This window comes from Carassius gibelio, chromosome A4 (genome assembly GCF_023724105.1).
Source record: "Carassius gibelio isolate Cgi1373 ecotype wild population from Czech Republic chromosome A4, carGib1.2-hapl.c, whole genome shotgun sequence".
Classification (NCBI taxonomy): domain Eukaryota; kingdom Metazoa; phylum Chordata; class Actinopteri; order Cypriniformes; family Cyprinidae; genus Carassius; species Carassius gibelio.
Genome location: NC_068374.1, coordinates 15,195,782 through 15,213,713, shown reverse-complemented (window position 1 = coordinate 15,213,713; position 17,932 = coordinate 15,195,782). Strand labels below are relative to the sequence as shown.

The following is a 17,932-nucleotide window of genomic DNA, read 5'->3' as shown; positions in this document are numbered from 1 at the left end:
ACAGGTGCTCAGGTTTCCTATAATAATACCTTCACAGAATATAATAGTAGTAGTCAGCTATCCATGCAAAGAAGTGTGGTGTACTGTAGGTACAGCTGTCCAGGCCAACATCTGATGTGCTGATCTCTTCAACGGTCATCCCAGGAAACCTTCAATAAAAACAAAATCCATCATATATTACCAATATAACAGGGCTGTACAATCCTGTTCTTGGAGATCTATTTACCTGCAGAATTCAGATCTGACCCTGATCCAACACACACGTCTGTAACTGTCAACTACTTTCACTGATGTGCTGTGAAGTCGATTTGCTGACAAGTTCCTCCCTGAAAGTACATTGATAACACTGTGAAACTGTATTTTCATAGAGGATCGTTTAATAAAGTGACAATATTACTGTAACGGCATCAGAAAGGTGGGAAGTGTCATGATTCTGCCCTCGTGTCCTTGATTTTTCCCTAGTCTTGAGGCAGGATCATGACAGACCCATGTTTTGTGTACAAGCACATGGCTTTGTCTTTGGGCCATGTGCTTGTGTTGTCTCGTTCCCTTGCCCCGCCCCCCTTGTTATCCTAGTCTTGTCGTGATTGTCCTATCTGTATCACCTGTCGTGTCTTAATTAGTTCCCCTATTTAGATCTCCTAGTGTGCTCTGTCTTGCGTTGGTTCATTGTACCACATATGTGATTGTTGCACTGAGATTGTTCCACATTTGTGAGTGTTTACCAGATCGTGAGTGTCTCTAGATGTTTCTGTACCTTTGAAGTCTTTGTATACCATGAGTGTTTATTTGTAGTTAGTGTTTAAGAGTTTGTTTATCGTGTCAATCCCGTCCTGTTAAGTTGTTTAGTTTCTGGCCTAGCCGTTGTTTTCCCCCTCGTGGGTTTTGTTTTCCCCTTTTGTATTTAATAAACCCTGTGTGTTGTGATCCCTGTCTGCACTTGAGTTCCTCCCTTGCCAACCCTGACAGAATGAACCGACCACCAAGGAACTCAGCAGGCAGGAGGGCCTCCGAGCTGCAGCGACAGGCGGATTTCCGGAGGCAGTGCTGGATGTCATCCCCCACCGACAGGAAGGGGGTCACCCTCCCATACTCGCCCGAGGGGGAGTGGATCCTCCAAAATTATGCCCGGCTGTGGGAGAGCCTCTCCCAGGAGGAGCCACAGAGGTCCCCTCCACCTACCCAGCTGCCAACGATTCCAGAGGGTCGTGTCCTGGCCGTGGCAACCCTGGGGGATCAGGCAAGTCCCTCCCAGAATCCTGAGGCACCTCCCACTACCTTCAGTCTCCCCAACAAGCGAGGGAGACGGTTTTCATGGGAGTCAGCCTCGGAATCGTCGGCGTCAGAGTCCGCCCTGCCTGAGACCGAACTTCCCCAACCCGTCTCTGTCCCAGCTGTGACCTCTGCACCGCGGCCTAGGAGGAAGAGGAGGAAGAAGGGGTCTCCCGGTCCTGCGACTCTGTCTCCTCCTGCAGCGGTGAGCGTGCCCGAGCCAGCAGCGGTGAGCGTGCCCGAGCCAGCAGCGGTGAGCGTGCCCGAGCCAGCAGCGGTGACCCTTGAACCCAAACCGGCAAATAAGAGAACTGTTTTCAAGTCTGCAGTCGTGAGGGCGGAGGAGAGAGCCGCGGCCGACTCTGCAGCAGAAACTCTCCTACAGTCTGTCTCCTCTCATAAGGAGATGCCGGTTATCCAACACAGTCTCACCCCTATCCGTCACATACTGCCGTTTGGTCATTTCCCCCTCACGTCCATAAGCAACGTTGAGGGTACCCCCTATTCGTCACTTGATAACGTAGAGGAGGGTCGTCCGATATTTGAATGCAAATCCCTCATCTTTGGATTTTGACGAACCTGGCTTATCCATCTAGCGGTTTTTCTGCGCTGGAAAGTATGGTTTCAGGCGATTAATTTTAATGCTGCTAATATTGTTAATGTATTTTGCAGTAGCATGCTGTGCAAATACTGTTACAATCATTAATTGGTGAAGTGACCATATATTTTATTGGAGCAGAAACCCTGTTCTAAATCGGAATCACGCCTTTTTTCTTTTTTAATATAATTTTGGGCTACATTAAAATGGCATAATTGCAGGACTGCATATTTGCTGTAGGCTTAAACATGCCTTAATTTAAGTGGGATATTTTTAATTGTCGATGGTGTATCTGTTTGCAATGGCTTATAGTGAGCCTACATTGTTTTTTTTTTTTTTTTTTTTTTTTTTTTTTTGCGACCAAAAAAAAAACCAATAGCATACTTTTATAGACCTTTCATCTCAATACTAATTATGAAGTTGTGATAAATAGCCTGCTGCGGAAATGTTTATATTACTTAATATGGACATATCCTTTGGCAAAGAGATGGATGCATTCTGGGGCGTGATGTGTTAAAATGTAATTGCTAACATATACCCATGTTTCCTTAGACATTTCTGCTGACCCCTTTAAAATTTTGAGCGAGGATATAAAATATTAAGACTGTACTTTTTCATTTATGATTTATATTTTGGCGCAATTTTGTGCAGCGCGTCACTGTGTGCGACCATCACAGAAACCATTGCCCAGCGCGATTCCACCATGGTAAGTCACTTACAACAGTCTAATAAGCAAGAGAAATGAATAGGCATTTAAACGGCCAAAATTAATACAATTACGAGTTTATATATATTAAAAAAACGTGGTGTGTACATATATATATATATATATATATATATATATATATATGTGTATATCTATTAATAAACTTATTTTGAACGTGTAAATGCTTATTAATGGATTATTGGGGGATATATATATATATATATATATATATATATATATATATATATATATATATATATATATATATATATATATATATATATATATGTATATGTAGTTTGTATAATATGTAGTCACACAATGACTTTTTAAAATCATTCATTTTTTTTATGATATTGTGATTGCATGTATCAACCAGAGCAGCATTTACTTTACATCTTAGCCTAGTAACGTTAGTTATTCATATTATAATATGTAGTTTGGTGATCTATTATTTTTTTATTTGTTCTTCTCTTTCTCTGCAAGTTCCTTAATCCCTCACCTTTAAAAAAAAAAAAAAAAACAGCACCTCACTACATTAAAAAGGCACTTTTAAGAGCCACATTTGTCTTGTATCTTGTTACTCTCTTTACTGTTGTATTGTTTTCTCTCTCTTGCTGTCTTACTGTCCCCCCCCCCCCCCCATTCCTCTGAGTGTGGTTTTTGTTTGTTTGTTTTGTCTTTTTTTTTTGTCCGTGTGTTTATAGTGTGTTTATCTTTTGTGCCATGTCTGATCCTGAGATGGACTGTCTCCTAAATGAGATGAGTGACCTTGTCGATCAGGCTGAACATCAAGCTCACCTCCAACAGCTCATTAGCATGCACGAGGAAGCAGAGCCATCCACCAGTCAGCCTTCCACCCGTAATCCATCCACCAGCCAGCCATCAAACAGCAAGCAAGATGTTAGGTGGATTAAGAGGGACAGTGATGGAAACATTATTTACAGCAGGCCCAGATCATCCCGGAAACAAGCAGGTACAATTTTTTTATTACATTAATGTTAATTAAAATGTAGACTGCAGATCTAGTTTTGCATCTTGGAATGGTATACAACATGATCAAGTCATGGGTCTGAATTAGAACATATCTGAGGTTATTACGTACCTGTGTCTAGCATCAGGTAAAGTTTGTTTTATTGAGTGTAAAAAGTAAAAAAAAATGTTGCTACAGCAGGTCACAGCCAGAGTCGAAAGACTGGTGTCTCTCATATCAGGGCTCCGGAAACCAGTGCGGAAATGACCAGTGACTTTCTTTCCATTACTGCAGGTGTGTTATTTATTTTGACTTCACTGGTTCAAACAGTATGTTCATTTATTATAAAATGGCCATTGTTCAATGCTATTCTCTTTTATTATAATAAACTACTGTTTTTAAATATTTTGCCTTGTTTTAACAGAGTCCTTCCTTCAAGAGCTTAAAAGCTCACTGTTTGAGGACATACATGAGGATGAAACGGCACTTCAAGCCTCAACAGACTGGTTGACCCGAAAGAACCTCATATCAGGGTGGTGGGAGAAAGAGAGACCCCGACTGGTCAACACCATGGTGGCTCGACAACATGTGGCAACCCGGATCTGCCAACATTGTGGAAATGGTCCAGCCGTTATCCGTTGTTGTGACTGCCGACCACACCCATTCCTCTGTGGCCAGTGTGATGTCAGGGTCCACCGAGGTCACGTGTTCCACAACAGGGATTCGATGACCCATGCATTCTTTAATCCATTGCCTCCCACAACTTGTGTTGTCGAGAGGGTTCTAACCCAGTGTGGTAAGTTGTAGTTCTTAAAAGTCACATTCTTAGACTTGACTGAAAAACTGATAGGTCGAAGAAGCCGTCAAGTACATCTTGTTTAAAATAGTTGCCAGTAAATAAATGTTATTCTTTAATGCTTATCCATGTTTTTTTTTTTTTTTTTTTTTTCAAGAGCGTCTTGTACCTTTGGAGATGCCAGAGACAATATGCGGTTGTCTACGAGTATCGTCCAGTGTCATCGCAGGACAGTCCATAGTTGTGGTTACAATGAATGGTAAGAGGAACTTACTAGGTTTGGGTGGGGGTCAGAATGTGTCTGCAGAATTTCACCCACAGCTATTTGCTGATCACACCTTGTATACTCCCTCATCACAATTATGCACATATACGGATCATGAATATGTTAAATTCATACATGTTACATTGCGCAAGAAATTTTCTTTATCATGGCTGCAAATCTAGAGGTGTCAATAGGTTGTGTGTTCATTTAGATTGGATGGGCCCAAGTATGAGATGGAAAACAATTAACCTTTGTTTGAATGGGGATAGTTAATTTGCCTGACAAAAGTATGACTTCCAATAGAGTGCCTTACAAAATGTTTGTAGAAGTGTCCTCCTGATTCACCTTAGTCACAGGTTCCCATATCAGTTGTCAGAATGACACACTTTGGTCTGTCAGAATTAACGTTGTGTATATATTTCCTTTTTCCAGGGCGATATGATCTCCGATTAGATGCAAAGCATGTGAAGCCACTTGGAGTCCTGGAGTGGATGACCTGATCTGTAATGACTACTGGCCGGCCACTTCTCACTATTCAACTGTGTATGAAACAGATGTCCTTTTTTCTTTTGAAGAGCTGAAGATGGCAGCACCAGGGATATCTAGCCAAGCATTTCTTAGAATGCTGGATCAACGCACTGTTCGCTTTGGCCGTGTAAGTATTTGTGGTAATTGCGTAAATCCATAAATTATACTATGAGGGCATGATGGTGATGATAGTACACATGAACATTTACACTGTTTAGGAAACAAATTGTTAAATTTAGACCCTTTATAAACAACCATAAACTCATGTTCTCTTATCAGCAGTTTGCACTGAGACATTTCTGAAAAAAAAAAACCCAGGTCATTCTGAAGATCTCAACTTCAACTCCATTGGCTACAGACTTTGACATCTCCTCAATTTTATTTCCTGATCCCAGAAATGTTCCCTTGGATTAATGGCCCAAACATAACACAGGCTATATGGAACAATATGGAAGCTGTTGTTGCTCTCTTTGTGTATAGATTTAGACTGAATGTCAAACAATATCCTGTATTTTTAATGGCCAGGTCCCCCAAATACATCAGTGTATAGTGTATGAGTGAAGTCTACACATTGTTTATTTCCTTTGATATGTAGTACTAACATTCCAAAATGTATTTGATCCGTTTTACTGTTCTCCTTTGTTCTCTTTTACTGAACTCTTCTTTGAAACAGAATGGAAACATCACAGCAGACAGCTTCCGGAAAAGCTTCTTGGAGTGGGAAGCTGTCCGATTCGAAGTGGACAAATTATGCCAGGAGGACCACTTTAACTGCCCAGCATGCAGCCCAGACATGCTTGCAGTATCCGTTGATGGAAACCGTAAGCACTACAGATTCAAGAGTGCAGCTAGGTACTGTGTGTGCATGGATGGTCCATTACTTTGAAACTAACTGCTGTGAATTGAAAATCATATGAATATTTAAACTTAACATGTATCTCTTTTATTTAGATCGGAGGAAAAAGCCATCTTTGATGGCGTGTTCATCACGAATGATGATGACGTCGCAAGATTCGTGGACTATGTCCATACCTCAACCAGTCATGTACACTTGCTCAACTTCACTATATTTACCCATAAAACACCAAGTCCTACAGAGCACTTTGTTTGAACAAGTTTGGACTGTTAACCATCTTCCATGTTTTAGGTCTCTGGAAGAGGTGTCTGTGGAGGGCAATGGTCAGCGGCTCATGAAACGTCTCAGAAGTCCTCAGGAAAAACAGACGAGGAGGGCCTGGAACTTGCTGTATGTCGTCATGGGGTTCTCCTTCGTGCCCTCAATATGTTCAGGGGCGAAATCTTTGCCTACCCCCTGTACCTCCAAAAGCAAATGGCCTGTAAGCCAGTTACATTTTTTGCAATGGATGTGGCATGCAAGTACTGGCCTTACCTCCAGAGAGTGACAGAGAAATGCCCTGAGCTTCAGGATCTCCTCAACATGAGGCCATTTCTTTCTGTTTTTCATGCCAAAGCTCATGATTTCAAATGTGAGGTAAGAAAAAATTATTGTCCATTACATTTTCTTTCCCTGAAATCCTGCATAAGATTGTTGCCACTTAGGTTTAGTTTTTTTTTTTTTTTTTTAAAGGTAAAATGGAGTGGAGCATATTAGGAGGGGGCTGGTTCGACTCTTGGCGAAGAGGTGGAGCAGTGCAACGCCTTCCTCTCGAGGATTGCTGTTACGACAAAGCACATGTCAAAAGCGGGTAAGGGAACCAGTAAATTTTGATCCTGATTACACTGGTGAGCCACTTTGAGCTTATGCATATATGCTGACTCTGAAAATATAAATATCTGAATATATTAAACACAAATGGATGGATCGATTACAAGACCATCATCCTATTTTATTTGATGTAAGGATAATAAGGTAGGGCAGTTCGAAAATAAAAACACATCAGAGTAACATTCACCTACTGTCCTGCCATAGTGCTCTATGCCATTTAAATACTGTCCTGCATCACTGTTTCATGCTTTGTCTTCCCTGTCCTGTGCAATTACCTCACCCTTTCATGGGACCGTAATCAAATGGCACAAGACAGCAGATTAGTACCATAGTACTGTAAGTTATGTCTGAAAAGTTTGTGATTCAAGTCTGCACATTTTCTTCTCCTACTGCTACTGGAAAGAAGGGTGAAAATCTCATATTTTTTTTTATTTTTGCAGGACGCATTGACATGCTGACAATCATGGCCATGCGCTGTAACCAAAAGTTTGACAACTTGGCTTCTACCTGTGGCAACCACAGGGACAAAGGACACAATAGATGTTATAGAATTGAGTTTAGACTACGCCACCCTGGGAATTTCACCCAGGGAATAATATACCCGCGCACAGGTTCCCCACTAAAGACAGAAAAACATGGAGACACAGGTATTTATACAAAATTACCAAAAAGTTTATTATAATTTATAATAAAAACCATGCACAGACAAATGACAAACCACAAACGCAATGTTCACAAAAAGGAAGCTGCGGCCTCACGAGAGATGTGTACGTTCCCCTCACACACACACTGCACACTCACTCGCACAGCACAAAGAGCCCCAGTGAAATGATCGGTCACAGCACACGTTGTAGACACCACCACCAAAGATAGGAGGGAAACGATCAATTTCCTAAGCCAAAAAGGCCGCAGCTCCTAAAAAATACAAACACCCACTCCACACCACACACACACAGAAAAGAAGAGATTAATACAAATCTTGAAAAATAAACTTAACAAAATCAACAAAACAACAGTTATTACGTTGTATACATAAATCAACACTTCAAATGAATAAACAATATATGAAATAAATAAATTCACAGATATTATACCAAAAATGACAATTTAGACATGAAAAGTTATACTAAATAAAGAAAACCCCAAAAGAAAGAAAACCACGAGTTGCTTGAGGTTTCAACAAAAAAAAATATAATTTGAGGTCTTATTATATGGGCAAAATATGCACTTAGGAAGTGTGTGTAGGCAAAGATGTACAGCAGTATGTATCAACACATTGTATTACAGCAGTATCAGATGGCCTATAAACAAAACAGCGGTGACACTGCACGAACTGTAGTTCTCCGTAGCTGCGAGGCCAGGCACCCAAAAGGACATTCCCTCAATAGTTTAATACAGTCGTCATTCTCCCACCAAATCACGAACCGTACCTGAAGTCCACAGATGCCCGCACAACAGTCATCCGAATGAAGCCAATTGTAATGAAACGCAAATGGGAAATTGTTGTCCGTCCGGAACGGTCACAGCCGCGTGCAGCAAGCAGGCGCGAGACCCCAAACGACACGCTGAAAGTGTTCACCGCAGCGCGCAGCATGAAGCAAACAGGTGGACGCAGGTTCACAGAGGACGCGCTAAAAAAATGGTCACAGCAGCGCGCAGCAAACAGGTGAGGGTTCACAGAGGACGCGCTGAAAACGGTCACAGCAGCGTGCAGCATAAAGCAAACAGGCGAGCGTTCACAAAAGACGCGCAAGGAGCCTATATGCCAGCGCAAATTAATGACGTCACGTAAACTGCGTGTGGGCTTTCAGCTCATTATGCCACAATCTACCCCACCCTTTTGCAACGTCGCCCCGACGTTGGACTCAACTCCAGGGTCTAAAGACGGAAACTGAACTAGAAATGGCTGCTGATCGAATAGCAGACCCAGAACCTCCTAATGCCCTAGGAAGGTGATGAGGGTTAGAGTGTTGTCCTGCAGTTGTTCGTCTTGGCCTCACCTGACCATTATCTGGCTCAGGGGGGTGTATGACCCCTGGCAAGATGGAAACCAAACTACCACCCCCCACTTCTACCGGATCAGGATCAGGCTCGCTTGGGGCCACTAATGGCATTGTATCAGTAGTGGATGACTCAACCAACGCATTACCTTCTAAGGCTGGCACACCTGCTTCTTGATGCTCCCTTGGGACCACATGCCAGCAATCCACCTCGTCTACCTCCTCATACACCGTCTCTAACAGGGTTGAAGACACCTCACTAGGACTCGACTCTTGAGTTACTACCTGACTCCGTCCTTTCAACAGGGAACGATGGACATGTTTAACCCGATCGGGTTCTTCCCGTGATGCAATAGAGTACACGGCACCGTTATCCTCTGGTGCTTTCACCACATAATAGACTACAGGACTCCACACATCTTGGATTTTATGGCGTCCTCGTCTACCACACTCCTTCAAATACACCATCTGGCCAACCGTCAATGGGACATCCCGAACATGCTGGTCATGGTTCACCTGTCGATGATCTGCCGCAAGCTTTAACCGTGCACTGGCCCCTTCAAAAGCAGCCTGTAGCCTTGCTTGATGTTCTACAATCCACTCATGCACATCTCCAGGAACGACGTCCTGGACCCCTCCAAGCAGGAAATCCACCGGAAGCCGTGGCTCCTGCCCAAACATAAGAAAATATGGGGACTCACCGGTGGTTTGGTGGGGGGTGGTGTTGTAGTAATAGACCACTTGCGGGAGACAAGACGCCCAATCCCTCTTCCTTGAGGGAGGAAGGGTGCGCAACAGATTATGCAAGGTGCGATTAAATCGCTCGCATTGGCCATTACCTGCCGGATGGTAAGGCGTTGTGCGCGACTTCTTGATGTTGTACAATCTACATAACTGCTGAACCAGGATGGACTCAAAGTTACGGCCCTGGTCAGAATGGATTCGACCAGGGACTCCCAACCTATAAAACCATTCCCCTACTAACACCCTAGCAACGGTTTCAGCACGCTGGTCTCGAGTTGGGACAGCCAATGTATATTTAGTAAACACATCTGTCATCACCAAAACGTTCTCTATCCCTGTCCGAGATGCCTCCAAGACAGTGAAATCAATTGCTAGAATCTCATTGGGCCGAGATGCCAACAGATGGCCCATATGACTACGAGCAGCTGGTTGTGTATCTTTAGCAACCTGGCACCGCTCACAATCTCGACACCACTGGGCCACTTCTGCTGCCATACTTGGCCAATAGCAGCGCTGCCTCACCAGTTCAAGAGTGCGCTCTATCCCTTGATGTCCATGCTCCTGATGCAACAGGGTCAACACTTCACTGCGCAGGGAAGAAGGGAGAAGAATTTGAAGAATTTCTTCTCCTCCATCAGAACGAAAAACACGGCGGTACACTACACCTTCTCGATCTACCAACCTATTCCACTGGCGGAGTAAGACCCGTGCTGACTTAGAGAGCCCTCGGCGCTCCTCCCCATTAGGAAAGATCTTACCATCCCAAAACTCTAATACCTCACCAAGGACTCTGTCAGCATGCTGCTGGACTCTAATTTCCTTGGCAGAATAACTAGGTAGAGCGGACATCGCTGCCTGAAGAACGTGGGGACCTATTTCTCCCTGCCTCACAGAACACAGCATCTCCTCTGGTACACTAGTCCCAGGAAGTGCATGATCCAACCCATGACAGCCAGGTGGACCCTGTCTCGATAGAGCGTCAGCATTACGATTACTTCGGCCGGACCTATACTTTATCTCAAAGTCAAATGAGGCAAGCTGTGCGGCCCACCGCTGCTCTGTAGCACCAAGCTTTGCAGAATTCAGGTGACTCAGGGGGTTGTTGTCAGTGTAAACTACACATTTCTGTCCCAACAAATATTCCCTGAATTTCTCTGTCATGGCCCACTTGAGCGCAACAAACTCCAGCTTCATGGAGCTATAATTTGACATGTTGCGCTCAGTGGGCCGTAGACTACGACTCGCATAAGCGATGGGTCGTACCTTGCCCCCCTGCTCCTGAGAGAGCACCGCTCCCAGTCCTCTATGGCTGGCGTCTACTTCTAGAACAAAAGGTCGCGAGAAATCAGCATAGGCCAGGACCGGAGATGTCGTAAGCCTACCTCTCAAACCATCAAAACTTTGTTGGCACTGCTCGGACCATGCCATGCCAAAGCGTTCAACCGTATGCTTCCTGGATTTAGACCCTGCAAATTCTGCCACTAACCGATGTAGAGGGGCAGCCAATTGAGCAAAGCCCTCCACAAAGCGACGATAATAACTCGCGAAACCCAGGAATGAACGCAAGTCCTTGACGGTCTCTGGTCTTCGCCACTGGGCCACTGCCTCAACTTTACTGGGGTCGGTGGACACTCCCTCAGCCGAAATGACATGTCCCAGATATTTCACCTCCTTCTGGAAAAAGGAACACTTCCCTAACCTAGCCTTTAACCCTTCAACCTCCAGACGATGCAAAACCACCTCTAGACGCATCAAATGTTGTGCTACTGATGACGAGAACACTACAATGTCATCAAGATATAGTAATAACGACTGGCACTGCTGGTCTCCAAACAAGCGTTGCATTAGTCGCTGGAAGGTACTGGGGGCATTGCAGAGCCCAAACGGCATACGATTGTACTCAAATAGGCCAAATGGGGTACAAAAGGCGGTCTTCGGCCGATCCCCCTCAGCTACCGGGACTTGGTTATATCCATTAGCCAAGTCCATGGTTGAGAACCAGCAGGCCCCTGACAAGGCATCTAAAGATTCCTCTATGCGAGGCAAGGGAAATGCATCTTTTCGGGTTTTGGCATTTAATTGACGGTAATCTACGCACATGCGTAGGGTACCGTCCTTTTTCTTTACCAGGACTATCGGTGAAGCGTAGGGGCTACAGCTCTCTCTAATCACCCGTGCCTCAAGCAATTGATTAATATGTGCTTTAACCACCTCATACTCAGAGGGCGGGATTCGGCGATAACGCTGCCGAACTGGAACATCGTCCACGAGGGGAATATCATGAGCCAACAAACCAGTGCATCCCAAATCCCCCTCATGGGCTGAGAATACCGACTGGTATCTATGAAGCAACGCCCTCACTTGACTTACCTCCTTCTCCGATAATCCTGGCAATTCTAGAACATTAATCTGTTCCTCCATAGTGAGAACCACCTGGGGACCCGGAGTCTGGACAGTGGCGGCAACAGATCGAATCTCTGCCACATCTGGGGGCAAGCTGACCACAAGCACCTGATCCAACGTTCCTAAAGGGCTACGGGGATAAAGCATGACATCAGAAATCCCAACGTTCACAATGGGCACATATGCAGTACCCCGGATTACTTGAATTAACGCAGGAGACGCCAATAATCCCGCAGGTAACCCCTGCTCGAGTGGCTCAAAGAGCACAGGAGAATCAGAATAGTGCTCAGAGCATGTAGCAGCGACAAATTTCACTGTGCCACCGGGTATACAGCAAGCCCGGTGGCCACGAACTCTGACCCTACCAGCACGACCCTCTACGGGTTCAGTATTAACGTGACAGCAATACTGAAGTGCATGAACCATAATGCTCGGGGCCTGTTTAACAAAAGGCACACTAAACAATGCAGGGCCATGTTGACCAAAGAGCTCCTGGTAACATCGGCGCAAGACATTCATCCCCAATACACCGGGAACTTTGTCACCCATGCCACCAGGAGGATCTCTGACCACCAGAACCCCACACTTAGGCACCAAGCACCCACACAGCTCAATGTCTAACTCTACATAACCAATATATGGAATCTCAAGCCCATTTGCTGCACGCAGCTGCAACCAATGACACATCTTAAGCGCTTCTTGCTCTCCTGGTGCAATATCTCTACGGAAACAGCTCTCTGTAATAGTGGACACCATTGAACCAGTGTCCACCAAACAGGGAACTGAAACCCCACCAAAGACGGCAACAAGATGGGGACAGGACGAAATTAGTAGAGGCATGTTTTCAACGTGATTTAAAACAGAGCCCATTGACACCCCAACCGGACTGTGGCTCTGCAGCCCGGTGGGAACTAGTTTTCCGACTGTTGTGCTGGGCGGGGCTGTCTTCCCCCAGATACGGGTACTACCGCGGAAGGAGGCCAAGGGCGCGGAGAAACCCGGTCACCATCGCATTCTCTAGCGAAGTGACCAGCACGTTGACATCGTCTACATATTACAGGTCCCCTGCGAGGGGAGGGCTTTTGCAAGGAAGAACCCTGTAACTGGGCAAGCCCTTGAGTAAGCTGGCCCAACTGTTCCTGTTGAAGTTTTAACATCTCTTTTCTCATCAAATTCCGATCTGGCCACCAAGCCTCCACCCTCTAACCCAGAACGCCCCTGCATTCCATATTGGACACCATACGCTAACGGGAGGGACTGGCTCCGAGCTCTCGTACCTCCCAACATCCCTTCCCTTTCCCACCTTATCGCTTCACTACGCACATGTAAAAAATTACAGGACGGCTCACGACGAACCAATTGTTTAAGCTCACGGCGCAATGCTGGATCTAAAACAAATTCAACAAACTGGTCACGTAGCAAAACCCCTGCATTTGGCATCGCAGCCGGTGACTGTTGCTTCACCTTCTCCTGAAGGCTCATTAAGGCGAGGGAGAACTCCAACAAGGTCTCCCCCTCCTGTTGCCTACGGGAGAAGAAAGCTTCTTGTAGTGCTACATACGACAAGGAACAACCATACAGGTCACGAAGTGCCACAATAATTTTATCAGGGTCTCCCTTTTCTGCATCAGGACGATGCCTAATTTCCTCTCGAGCTTCCCCCTCTAAATGATCAAAAAGGAAAAAAGCTTTATCGGCCGTGGACAGACAACGGACCCGCATACAGGCCTGTGCTTCCTCAACCCACTCATTAATACCCACTCCTGATTTACCACTAAACTTTGGGCACTTACGGTCCCTGGGGACAAAAACAAACCTATCAACAGCTTCAGTGCCAGCACCGGCCTCTAAAGGCCTAGATGTTGCTGCGTTACTACCCTGCGCATCACTAATGGCACTTACTGAAGGTTGCTGTCCCTGTAGCCTTTCGTTCTCACTCCTCAATTGGGCCACCAGGTCCCGCAGCTCCTGCAACTCAACATCCATATCTAATAATTTTAATTGAGAAAAGAATTATGAATTAAATGCATAAACCTAAACGTAGGGATGTTAGAGAGAAACAGTTTATGACACCGCTGTTTTGTCAAAATGCATACAATCACAAGAAAACAAAATAAATACCCATGTCTCCAAAATCCTGTCAAAATAATAAGCAGACCCTGCCGACTACGCCAAATATGTGGCAACCACAGGGACAAAGGACACAATAGATGTTATAGAATTGAGTTTAGACTACGCCACCCTGGGAATTTCACCCAGGGAATAATATACCCGCGCACAGGTTCCCCACTAAAGACAGAAAAACATGGAGACACAGGTATTTATACAAAATTACCAAAAAGTTTATTATAATTTATAATAAAAACCATGCACAGACAAATGACAAACCACAAACGCAATGTTCACAAAAAGGAAGCTGCGGCCTCACGAGAGATGTGTACGTTCCCCTCACACACACACTGCACACTCACTCGCACAGCACAAAGAGCCCCAGTGAAATGATCGGTCACAGCACACGTTGTAGACACCACCACCAAAGATAGGAGGGAAACGATCAATTTCCTAAGCCAAAAAGGCCGCAGCTCCTAAAAAATACAAACACCCACTCCACACCACACACACACAGAAAAGAAGAGATTAATACAAATCTTGAAAAATAAACTTAACAAAATCAACAAAACAACAGTTATTACGTTGTATACATAAATCAACACTTCAAATGAATAAACAATATATGAAATAAATAAATTCACAGATATTATACCAAAAATGACAATTTAGACATGAAAAGTTATACTAAATAAAGAAAACCCCAAAAGAAAGAAAACCACGAGTTGCTTGAGGTTTCAACAAAAAAAAAATATAATTTGAGGTCTTATTATATGGGCAAAATATGCACTTAGGAAGTGTGTGTAGGCAAAGATGTACAGCAGTATGTATCAACACATTGTATTACAGCAGTATCAGATGGCCTATAAACAAAACAGCGGTGACACTGCACGAACTGTAGTTCTCCGTAGCTGCGAGGCCAGGCACCCAAAAGGACATTCCCTCAATAGTTTAATACAGTCGTCATTCTCCCACCAAATCACGAACCGTACCTGAAGTCCACAGATGCCCGCACAACAGTCATCCGAATGAAGCCAATTGTAATGAAACGCAAATGGGAAATTGTTGTCCGTCCGGAACGGTCACAGCCGCGTGCAGCAAGCAGGCGCGAGACCCCAAACGACACGCTGAAAGTGTTCACCGCAGCGCGCAGCATGAAGCAAACAGGTGGACGCAGGTTCACAGAGGACGCGCTAAAAAAATGGTCACAGCAGCGCGCAGCAAACAGGTGAGGGTTCACAGAGGACGCGCTGAAAACGGTCACAGCAGCGTGCAGCATAAAGCAAACAGGCGAGCGTTCACAAAAGACGCGCAAGGAGCCTATATGCCAGCGCAAATTAATGACGTCACGTAAACTGCGTGTGGGCTTTCAGCTCATTATGCCACATACCCTTGCCCGCCGATATCGGAAGGTAAAGACACCAGTTTTCCCTTATGCAAAAATATAGACAACACTTGCCCAGATATTCAATATATATTAAATGTACGGATGTGTCGTGTCAGTTGTATTTTTTAGTGTCTTGATATACAATATTACATGTTCATATCACATATATTGATAGTCCATGTATATAAGAATATACTGTATTTTATTAGTTCTGTAATAGTGAAGGTACTTCACAACCCTTATCAACAATAGTCAAAATGGTAGGCGTTTCCCTCATTGTCATTTATGTTTGAAGGCCACAATAGCCCTGCAATGCCAGTTGCATAACCTGGAGGCCATGAAAACAGAAATGGACGTCTCCGACAATCAACTGGAGAGGTGGATCATTGATATCAAGGAGTGGGCAGAAGGTAGGATATACTGTTTTATACTGTTTGATATGTGCTTGATGTATCACTTCTGACTTATCTTGGCTGCAATTGCAGACAATAAAGAACCTAACTATACTCAACCTTAGCTACAATTGTAGCCTCTCAGTTACAGAAAAATATAAAAGGGTTTTGAATTTTGCTCATACACAACAAATAAAATTTTTTCATTGAATCAAGAAGCATATTTCTTATTTCTTAATTTCTTCCTCTCAGCAACAACATCCCCAAATGATGCTGATGTTGCCGCTGTTGCCAGCCGAATTGAGGAGCTGGTGGCAAGTGTTAAGAGGAAGTCCCAGCGTCTTTACAAGGATAGTGACGGATGCAAAGGACGTGCCCGAATCCGCCGAAAGATCAGGGAGAAAAAAAAAATCTTAAATTCTGTAGTGGAAAAATATAACACCTTGGTTCCTAATGCAGAAAAACTGACATTGGACACCATTCTATGTGATTCTATGTGTGTTACAATATTTCTGAATGTTTCTAATTAATAAAGGCTCAATGTGTTTTAACATGTAAGGTGAAACGTGGGGCCTGCTTCAAGATGGTATCCGAGGTCTAAAGAGCTTGACATTGAAGAGAACAAGCGAGCAACAGCCTGGCAAAGCATGCAAAGAAATTTTATGTTCAAGTTCTGACTGAAACAGAAATTAACTTTGATAGTCATACAATACGATACCAGTAGTGACTCTGAGCAAGATTAAACATGGCCAGAGTCCTTTTTTCTGCTGTTGTGTGCTGGGGAGGGCCGCTGGGACAGGTTGGTAAGGAAAGCTGGTTCTGTGTTTGGCATGGAGCTGGAGTTAAGTAGCAGTCTTCTGTCATGCTCAACATTGAGGAGGTCCTTTGTCCCCAGGGCAAACCAGCAACTCAATTTCACAGAAAAGGTTAGGGGAGAAATTGACTTTTCAGCATGAGTCTCACCCTGCGCCAACCATTACATCACTTTGTCTATTATCTAGTATCCACTATCCATTTGACTCTTCTTTTTTATATATATATATATATATATAACAACAGAAACTTTATATATCTATTTTAACTTCTTTGTGTTCTTTTTGTTAAGCAGTACTATTATGCTCAGACTCTTTTTTCCATAGTCATATGAAATAGCAAAGTTTTGCACTGATTAAATCCCTGCATTGTTTACTTTTGCACTACCACCACTGCAAATCACTCCACAGCTGCCCATCTTTTATCACAGGGTCAGTCCCTACCAGGTCTTTGTATTCACTTGACATGCTCTTCACTTTTTACATTTGTGATTTTTATGTGTCTGATTTTTGTTATGTGTCTGAGCTATGTATGTTGTTTTTGTGATTGTATAAGCTAATAAATGCTTTCATGCTTTAAGCTTTCATCATGACAATTTTTCCAATTCCTAGATGCATCTTACATCAGAGATAGGCAACTCCGGTCCTGGAGGGCCACTATCCTGCAGAGTTTAGCTCCAACCCTAATTAAACACACCTGAACAAGGCAATCAGTGTTTTCGGGATTACTAGATAGATACAGGCAGGTGAGTTTTTCTGAGGGCTGAAGCTAAACTCTGCAGGATAGTGGCCCTCCAGGACCAGAGTTGCCTATCTCACATGGATACACAGATAACATTTATTCAAAAAGATAATATGACTAAATCTATCAATATTTATGTAGATGTTTACAAGGTATTCAATACATTATTTTAATATAATTTCAGTCTTATTATTGGTAAAACATTACAGTATGCTGTAAGACAGAACACTACAATGTGGGCAGAGTGGGTCACATGTGAGTCCCATATCCTGCAATGCAGGCCAGGGGGTCTTCAACGCCAGTATAGCTTCAATGTACATATTTAGTCAACGGTTTTGTCACCAGCAACAACACTTTGCTCAGTTTTGAACTTTTTGAGTGTAGTTGAAGCCCATTCACAGCAGTCCACCCATCCCAGCCCGGAAGAACTACAAATAACACTAGCCTTGTAACTTGTGTTCTGTGGTGCGCAGCGTTTC

General features: G+C 44.0%; 2 protein-coding genes across 5 annotated transcripts; both read left to right on the top strand.

The window, feature by feature from the left end:
• Positions 1 to 3,302: 3,302 nt before the first annotated feature.
• LOC127970723 (uncharacterized) lies at positions 3,303 to 5,110 on the top strand. Its single transcript, XM_052573417.1, has 4 exons — positions 3,303 to 3,552; positions 3,748 to 3,843; positions 3,974 to 4,345; positions 5,043 to 5,110. Exons 1-4 carry the CDS (start codon positions 3,303 to 3,305, stop codon positions 5,108 to 5,110), a joined length of 786 nt encoding a protein of 261 aa, XP_052429377.1.
• Positions 5,101 to 16,383, top strand: LOC127971369 (uncharacterized). Of its 4 annotated transcripts, none has more exons than XM_052574330.1 (6): positions 5,101 to 5,265; positions 5,812 to 5,990; positions 6,090 to 6,183; positions 6,286 to 6,630; positions 6,727 to 6,844; positions 16,152 to 16,383. In XM_052574330.1, the coding sequence occupies exons 1-5, from the start codon at positions 5,194 to 5,196 to the stop codon at positions 6,748 to 6,750; spliced, it is 714 nt and encodes a 237-aa protein (XP_052430290.1). In that variant the 5' UTR covers positions 5,101 to 5,193; the 3' UTR covers positions 6,751 to 6,844; positions 16,152 to 16,383. The 4 variants fall into 4 exon arrangements, with proteins under 4 accessions (XP_052430290.1, XP_052430300.1, XP_052430310.1 ...); XM_052574340.1 differs by lacking the exon at positions 16,152 to 16,383 and adding an exon at positions 7,305 to 7,331; XM_052574350.1 differs by having other exon boundaries at positions 5,146 to 5,265; positions 5,421 to 5,990.
• The last annotated feature ends 1,549 nt before the right edge of the window (positions 16,384 to 17,932 follow it).

Bases quoted from the DNA above. Each gene is read 5' to 3' on its own strand.
- LOC127970723 (XM_052573417.1), top strand. From the start codon at position 3,303: ATGTCTGATCCTGAGATGGACTGTCTCCTAAATGAGATGAGTGACCTT. The intron at 3,553-3,747 runs GTACAATTTTTT...ATGTTGCTACAG, and splicing joins ATCATCCCGGAAACAAGCAG to CAGGTCACAGCCAGAGTCGA. The intron at 3,844-3,973 runs GTGTGTTATTTA...TTGTTTTAACAG, and splicing joins CTTTCTTTCCATTACTGCAG to AGTCCTTCCTTCAAGAGCTT.
- LOC127971369 (XM_052574330.1), top strand. From the start codon at position 5,194: ATGGCAGCACCAGGGATATCTAGCCAAGCATTTCTTAGAATGCTGGAT. The intron at 5,266-5,811 runs GTAAGTATTTGT...TCTTTGAAACAG, and splicing joins GCACTGTTCGCTTTGGCCGT to AATGGAAACATCACAGCAGA. The intron at 5,991-6,089 runs GTACTGTGTGTG...TCTTTTATTTAG, and splicing joins AGATTCAAGAGTGCAGCTAG to ATCGGAGGAAAAAGCCATCT.